The sequence below is a fragment of the Chelmon rostratus genome, chromosome 2 (genome assembly GCF_017976325.1).
Source record: "Chelmon rostratus isolate fCheRos1 chromosome 2, fCheRos1.pri, whole genome shotgun sequence".
In the NCBI taxonomy this organism is placed as follows: domain Eukaryota; kingdom Metazoa; phylum Chordata; class Actinopteri; order Chaetodontiformes; family Chaetodontidae; genus Chelmon; species Chelmon rostratus.
The window spans coordinates 9452794-9460513 of NC_055659.1; the positions used below are offsets into that span (position 1 = coordinate 9452794).

Sequence of the window (7720 nt, forward strand, 5' to 3'; positions counted from 1 at the left end):
AGATTTCACATGTGTATCCTTTATTTTGTTTGCCTCTAGTTCCTTGTGGTCATGCAGCTGGTGATCCGTCGGTACCGTCCGTCAGACAAAGATGCCGTGCACACCCTGTTCAGCACCGGCATCCAGGAGCACATACCGACATGTTTTCACAACGCCATAACTAGCCCTCTCTACCTCGCCATCACCCTGGCTCTGTGTATTGCTGGCTACCTCCTTGGCTCTGTGTTAGGGGCTGTGGTGTTGCCAGGAGTCTGGGTGAGCTTTGTCTACTCCTGCTCTTATTTGGTATATTACAGCTACGTCAGAGAGAAACTCCAGACGGACATGCAGGACATCCCTGGGAACTATCTGAGCCGACCGGATGACTGTTACTGGGTGGCAGAGGCCGAGATTGATGGGAGGGCCCAGATCATGGGTATGGTGGCTGTAATAGGCAAACAAAGTGGGGAAAAGCGATACGGGGAACTGTTCAGAATGATCGTCTCGCCATTGTGCAGACGGACGGGCCTGGGTGTGAGGTTGACTCAGACTGTGATTGACTTCTGTAAGGAACGAGGCTTCTCTGAGGTGGTGCTGGAGACCAGCTCCACTCGGACTGCTGCTATGGCCCTGTACACGAAACTGGGGTTTAAGCAGGTCTCTTCACTTGTCGAAATAGGGGTTCCCATTTGGTTTGTAAAGTTGGCCAAGGTCTCGATTTTAAGAATGAAAAAAGAGCTGTAGTCCTGAAATAACACGGATCAGCTACTGCAACATTCCTGTTATGTTCCTCTTTATCAGCAATTTAAGTTTTTGCATACGGCCACTATTATTTGTAAGCTATGTCTCATGACCACTTAAACATAAACAAAAGACACCAATAAAAGTCTCAGATAGGGCAGAGACCCCTTTTTTTCTACTGTATGTATGTGAGACCAGCTTGTTGAGACTCTGTTGCTCTTGTAAACTTAGACTGTTGATTGTTGTAATGTTAATATTTTTAATGTAAACTCGTGTTTTAACCACTGATTTTATTTCACAACTGATCATTCACATTTTACTTTCACACATAAACATGTAAGAAATAAAACCACGCCTAAAGCCTTTATGCTGCTGTATGTTTTGCTTTAACACATTATCCCCTCTCCAACACTCACATGCTTTGACTGCACTTTTAAAGGCCCTCAACTACCCTTATGGTGGACAGCAAATGAACAGCAATTTTATTTGTATGGATATAATAACAACAATATATACAATACAATAACAAGAAATAACAACACCTTGTGTTTCATTCTCTATAGTGCATTTATAAAAAGCCCTAAAAGGTCCAGTGTGTAGGCTTCATTTCAGATAAAAATATGACCATTCTTATTTTCAGGTGACTTTACAGTAATTAAAACATAATTATTAATATCATATATCCATTTTTGTCAATAGATCCCCCTAAACCTTACACACTGGACCTTAAAGAAATGTTATTATGGCACATTCTAGGGTAAATAATTATGGTATAACATAGTAATACCATGGTGCTATAGCAACACAAACAGTCGCTTCTTTTAGTATTGCTGCATTTCAAACAAAGGGTGGCCAACGGACTACATGCAATTTTTCTGTCGAGCAAGTATGCTCATATAACATAATTTTTAGAAAATGTTACGCTGCGGGTGTCAAAGTCTCACCGTGATCTGACTTTAAGAGCTACCTTTTGGACCAGCCGAGACAGTCTGTCAGTGCTGCAATCGCCTTCAGCTCAGCAGCACTTTTCTCCTGCAAGGAAGAGGTGAGACATTTCAGATGAAAGCCTTGTGATGATATTCTGTCTTCCAGTCTTTCCAAATGGAAATCATGAATGATGAATGGTCTGACGCCAGGCAAAGGAGGTTAGTCTCTCTAAGACTTCAGGAAAAGTCTTCTGTTAGTGTGATATTATGCTATGTTGTACTGCATATCCCCATTATTAGAAATATTATCGCATATTTTCTCAGTTTATCCCTCATGCGCCAACAACAATACAGTCCAAACACTTTGCAGCAGAACATGAGGTACCAGATGGGGCATCTGTTGGAGAAAAAAAAATAGTGCAACAGCTCGATTTTAGAGTGTTTTACAATTAATTTGAAAGTTCACTTTCAGGACTGAAAACTATCATAGGGTTACCACTTTCTGTGAACCATTTGTGATCTATTTTTTGAACATTTTTCTCAATCTTGTTCTCTCTCTGTTGTTGGCAATAACAGAATGAGAGAGAACAGGCATGTAAAGGAGATATAGAGTCAGTCGTCCCCTGTGTAAAACTTTAAAATTGTGATTTTAAGAACCTCATGCAAAGAGACACACAAACACCAGTGAACACAGTGTGTTAAACAAATCATTGTTGAAAAAAACATGGTGTTGTTCTTGCAGAAAGCTGGCTGTGATTGGTTGATTAAGGGTCCATGCCTGCAAAAGATTTATTAATAATTAAAAAAGAACCACTGCACAAATACTGCAAGGATATGATGCACAAGTTGGCATCATAGATGTTTGGGATGTCAATCGTGATTATGTCCACTGCAGCACTAGGCCACTCAAAAGCATTCAGTAATGCTGAAGCTCTGAGGACGCAGCTATGTAGTGCCATCTCCTGACATGCATGCACACACATGCAGATTTCAGTAACACAAATGTTAAGCCTTGATATTTGCCTGTCAAACAGACTGCTCTGCAAACACAGTTCCCAAACTGGAATCAATTTCAGAAATCAATGAAGATTTCAGGTTTAACAATTATCTAATAAGACTATCTGTCTGGAAAAAACACTCACAAGAAATTATAACCTTTCAGCAGCTAACTACCATCCTGTGCAGGGTTTAGGGATGCAAATGCTTTTTTACACCCTGAAAACATGGTTCATCTATCAGAGCTCATGTAGAAGCCTGATAAATGACTGTTTGCTAAACCTCATCTCAGCTGCACGAGTTGGTTGCAAACTCTGCATCTGGCGGACTTTTCAAACTTTCAAGCTGACTTGTTTTAAAACTCTGTGATAGGGGTCTTAAATGTACACTTGATGTCTGCCTAAATGATATATTGCTAAAAGAGTGAGGCTTAAGCTGCAGGCAAAAAGTCAGCATCCTCACCAGATCATGACCCACATAGAATACAAGACTATATAAAACAGCAATACTACTTTGTGCAGAGCTAGTTAGCCTTTTTGTATAAAACAATTTAGAAACAACAACTTTGGAAAAATCTAAGAAATGCAATAAGATATCTTTTACTTCGTCACATCAGTCATTTAACTATAGAGATTTAAAACTTTTTATCTCTGCAAGTCCACTGTCGTGCAACAACATGTGCAGCTGCATCTATCTCATCCATGCACAAGTCCATTTTAGTGCCTATTTTTCTGCCACTCTTGTTCATTGATGTAGGTATAGGGAGGAAGATGATGTCCCCTGTTCTTAATCCCACCTGCTAAGATGTCCAACCAAAATAGTCATTGACTACAACCCAAAGACACATATGAATTGCTGATTAAATCTGCAGTGATTCAGATGTGGAACCAGGCTGAGTGGATGCATTTTGCTTAAATTATTATTATTATTATTATTATTATTATTATTGCAAAACAGCCAGCAATGGGTTAAAGAAAAATTGCGTCATGGCCCCCTCATTCCGCCCTCCTGTTGACTCACTGTGCAGCAAAATAAGTTGCTGGTTACACCAAACTGCAACCGGTTTCGCAGATCACGGAGTTTGGGGTTTGTGGTGAACGGTATGTGGTAGAATTAGTGGAAACAACACGACACCCGCACAGTTTCAGATACGGGACAGTCACAGCCTGCGCTGGTTGAGGCTGTGTGGACAGTAAAGGTAGAGAGAGCGGCGTTATCTCCGCTGTGTCGCTGTACTTCGACCACACAGTATAGATGAACGGCGTCTCTGAGGATGACCTCTGTGACGGCGCCGTCTTATGGTTAAAGTTAATGTTTCCCCGATGAACTTGTAGATTAACTGTACAAGGTTACGTCTTGCGTCGTCGCTCATTTGAGTCGGCAGTTGGGACTGAGCCGTCCTCGACAAAGACCTGTTTCACAAGTTGTCTCAGAACCGTAAGATTTCATCATCGTTCATGAAAATCTCTTATTATAATGCAGCTAGAGGAAGTTAGTTAACCGGTTTTTAAGTGTGTTTTGCGACTTAGTAAATCAGTTAGATGTCATTAAGAGGTTTCTGGCGCACACAAACCAGCTAGTTAAGCTAGTTAACCGCAGGCCTAGAGGCTAATTACTAAAGTTAAGTTATGCTAATGTTGAGCATCATGTAGCGTTAGCTCAACGGTAGAAACGTCCGCTAACGGTTCTGTTGGGTTTCCGGTACAGTCAGAGCTCATTATCCGGGATGAAATCATGATATCAGCAGGTCACTGGTTATCATGTGGTGATTTAACTGCTGTAACCATGTTATCAGCCGGCTACCACCAGACCTGTGTGTATCCTCCACCCAAAATCTGGAATCACATGCCACGAAAGCCTGATTTGGTGCCCGGCTGAGAGACACATTACTCTGTTTGAATACCTTTCGAGTGTAACGTTACAAAGTCCTCTTTACACATAGATGTTATTTGTATGAAGGGTTTGCAAAGGTTTTGTACATGAAGAGCAAAACGCTGCGCAATGGTCAAACCAGACTGACAGTCAAAGACAAAGGTACCTCTGAGTAACAGTTAAATAAGGATATTAAGTCACCAGTCATTGGTAAAAGAAATTGGCATCTAAGCATCAAAATCTGTGCAGATTTAAACAGTAATGAGCTCCTTTGTCATTGTCAAGTGCACAATAATGCCTAAAACAAGCTGGAATTAACAGGTGTGTTGCTGTGCAAAGCTATTCTTAAAACTTCCAAATAGAAACAGGTTAGTGCTACTTTAGCTCTCATGCAACACTGTGTGGATATCCACCAAAGGGAAGTTTTAATCATTTACATGCACAGAATGTAATGTCTGCCGCTATGTGGTCTCTCAATCAAAACTATAACAAAAGATGGAGTTTGATGATGTAGTGCAGCAGCGTGGGATCACGGGAGTTGTTTCTCCATTGTTAAACAACCACCACTGCTGATGACAACAAATCATCGTACTCACGATTGAGCAGGACAAACAGGAGTAAGCAGAGTGGCTTGCCAGCTAGTTCGCAGACCTCATTCCTCGCTCTCTTACACATCATCTGACGCTTCCTGTGTTTCCCTGGAAGTTATAGCCGCTAGAAGGGGGTAAAGGGGATGTGACTGCATTGACAGGTGATGGGGACAGCAATACCAAAGAGAAGAAATGCTCTGTAACAAGTAAAAGTGCTGAATTCAAACTTTTACTTCAGGAAAAATACAATGCTATTAGCATCAACACGTGCTTGAAGTGCCAAAAGTTAAATTACACATTTTACAGAATGGCCTATTTCAGAATAATTAATATTATTGGATTATGATTATTGATGCATTACAGTGTAAGCGGAACTGCGTTGTAGCTGGTGAAGGTGGGGCTCAATTTAGCAATAGCCAGTTTCTTAATCCATAATAATTGTTCGCGTTATCTGTCAGCTTTACTTCCTGTGTTTTTTCCCACCTGAATGATTGTTTGATTTGTCATTTGTGTATTTAAGCCTTTGTCTTAACCTCAGTTCTTGTCAGGTCGTTGTCTGTTCATGTGCCATGCCACGTACCATGTAAATGTTTTTCTAGTGTCTAGTGCTATGTCATATTTTATTATTTGGTTGTTGTTGATTATTGTTTGTATTTTGCATTAATCTGAAAGTTATCACATAAATGCAGTGGGGTAAAAAGTACAATATTTTCCTCTGAACCAATAACCAGTAATACAGCACATAACTCAGAGTTAATATTTGACAGATTATTATGTGATATAAGAAACAGCTGTTGCAAAGTCCTTTTGCAAACATCTACTGCATTAATGCGCTCATCTCAAACTGTCCATACACAGATCTTACTAATTAAAGATTAAAACAGTGATTGCTCAAACTACAGATTTCCAAGTACAGTGAATCTCTTTTTATAGTCAAAATGATTAATTGAGAAAACAATCAGATAAATCAATCATCAAAATAATCATTAGTTGCAGCATTATTATTAGGGCTTATGTTTGGGGATTTAGTTTAAGAAAGATTTCACATGTGTATCCTTTATTTTGTTTGCCTCTAGTTCCTTGTGGTCATGCAGCTGGTGATCCGTCGGTACCGTCCGTCAGACAAAGATGCCGTGCACACCCTGTTCAGCACCGGCATCCAGGAGCACATACCGACATGTTTTCACAACGCCATAACTAGCCCTCTCTACCTCGCCATCACCCTGGCTCTGTGTATTGCTGGCTACCTCCTTGGCTCTGTGTTAGGGGCTGTGGTGTTGCCAGGAGTCTGGGTGAGCTTTGTCTACTCCTGCTCTTATTTGGTATATTACAGCTACGTCAGAGAGAAACTCCAGACGGACATGCAGGACATCCCTGGGAACTATCTGAGCCGACCGGATGACTGTTACTGGGTGGCAGAGGCCGAGATTGATGGGAGGGCCCAGATCATGGGTATGGTGGCTGTAATAGGCAAACAAAGTGGGGAAAAGCGATACGGGGAACTGTTCAGAATGATCGTCTCGCCATTGTGCAGACGGACGGGCCTGGGTGTGAGGTTGACTCAGACTGTGATTGACTTCTGTAAGGAACGAGGCTTCTCTGAGGTGGTGCTGGAGACCAGCTCCACTCAGACTGCTGCTATGGCCCTGTACACGAAACTGGGGTTTAGGCAGGTCTCTTCACTTGTCGGAACAAGGGTTCCCTTTTTGTTTATAAAGTTGGCCAAGGTCTCGATTTTAAGAATGAAAAAAGAGCTGTAGTCCTGAAATAACACGGATCAGCTACTGCAACATTCCTGTTATGTTCCTCTTTATCAGCGATCTAAGCTTTTGCATACGGCCACTATTATTTGTAAGCTATGTCTCATGACACCAATAAAAGTCTCAGATAGGGCCGAGACCCCTTTTTTTCTACTGTATGTATGTGAGACCAGCTTGTTGAGACTCTGTTGCTCTTGTAAACTTAGACTGTTGATTGTTGTAATGTTAATATTTTTAATGTAAACTAGTGTTTCAACCACTGATTTTATTTCACAACTGATCATTCACATTTAACTTTCACACATAAACATGTAAGAAATAAAACCACGCCTAAAGCTTGTATGCTGCTGTATGTTTTGCTTTAACACATTACCCCTTTTCCAACACTCACATGCTTTGACTGCACTTTTAAAGGCCCTTAACTGCGCTTAGGTATGGCGGACAGCAAATGAAGTGTACTATAGAGTCAAGTCAATTTTATTTGCATGGACCAGAATCACAAATCACAATTAGCCTTAAGGGGCTTTACAATCTGTACTGCATACAACATTCTTTATAGAGACTACTGTTTTAAGTAGGGAGTGATTGTGGACACAGGCACGGTCTTGAAAAGAAGCCCAATCAGGCAAAAACACCTGGGTAGCCCATGAGTGTGTAAGGCATGACATGCATGTTATCAAAGGTACGCTTGTTGATTATCGTGTTGAACAGAAGAGGGCGCCATTTATCTAAGTTACACTGAAGCACTTCTAGTTAATAGTGTTTAATAGTGTTAGTTCAATAGTGTCTTAGTATTCGTAGTATTCCCAGTACACAATAATGAAGCATAACTTTATCAGCTGCAGCATTACAGTAA

At 40.9% G+C, this 7720-nt stretch overlaps 2 protein-coding genes across 3 annotated transcripts; both read left to right on the forward strand.

Annotated features, from left to right (window-relative positions):
• On the forward strand, positions 1 to 723 carry LOC121624181 (N-acetyltransferase family 8 member 3-like). The gene has a single exon (XM_041961818.1). It carries the CDS (start codon positions 52 to 54, stop codon positions 721 to 723), a length of 672 nt encoding a protein of 223 aa, XP_041817752.1. The 5' UTR covers positions 1 to 51.
• Positions 724 to 3654: 2931 nt separating this feature from the next.
• LOC121623683 (N-acetyltransferase family 8 member 3-like) lies at positions 3655 to 7204 on the forward strand. 2 transcript variants are annotated; one of them, XM_041961056.1, is made up of 2 exons: positions 3655 to 3742; positions 6181 to 7204. In XM_041961056.1, exon 2 carries the CDS (start codon positions 6193 to 6195, stop codon positions 6862 to 6864), a length of 672 nt encoding a protein of 223 aa, XP_041816990.1. In that variant the 5' UTR covers positions 3655 to 3742; positions 6181 to 6192; the 3' UTR covers positions 6865 to 7204. The 2 variants fall into 2 exon arrangements, with proteins under 2 accessions (XP_041816990.1, XP_041817000.1); XM_041961066.1 differs by lacking the exon at positions 3655 to 3742 and adding an exon at positions 3997 to 4079.
• Positions 7205 to 7720: the final 516 nt, after the last annotated feature.

Coding starts and splice junctions, on each gene's coding strand:
- LOC121624181 (XM_041961818.1), top strand. CDS start 52: ATGCAGCTGGTGATCCGTCGGTACCGTCCGTCAGACAAAGATGCCGTG.
- LOC121623683 (XM_041961056.1), top strand. CDS start 6,193: ATGCAGCTGGTGATCCGTCGGTACCGTCCGTCAGACAAAGATGCCGTG.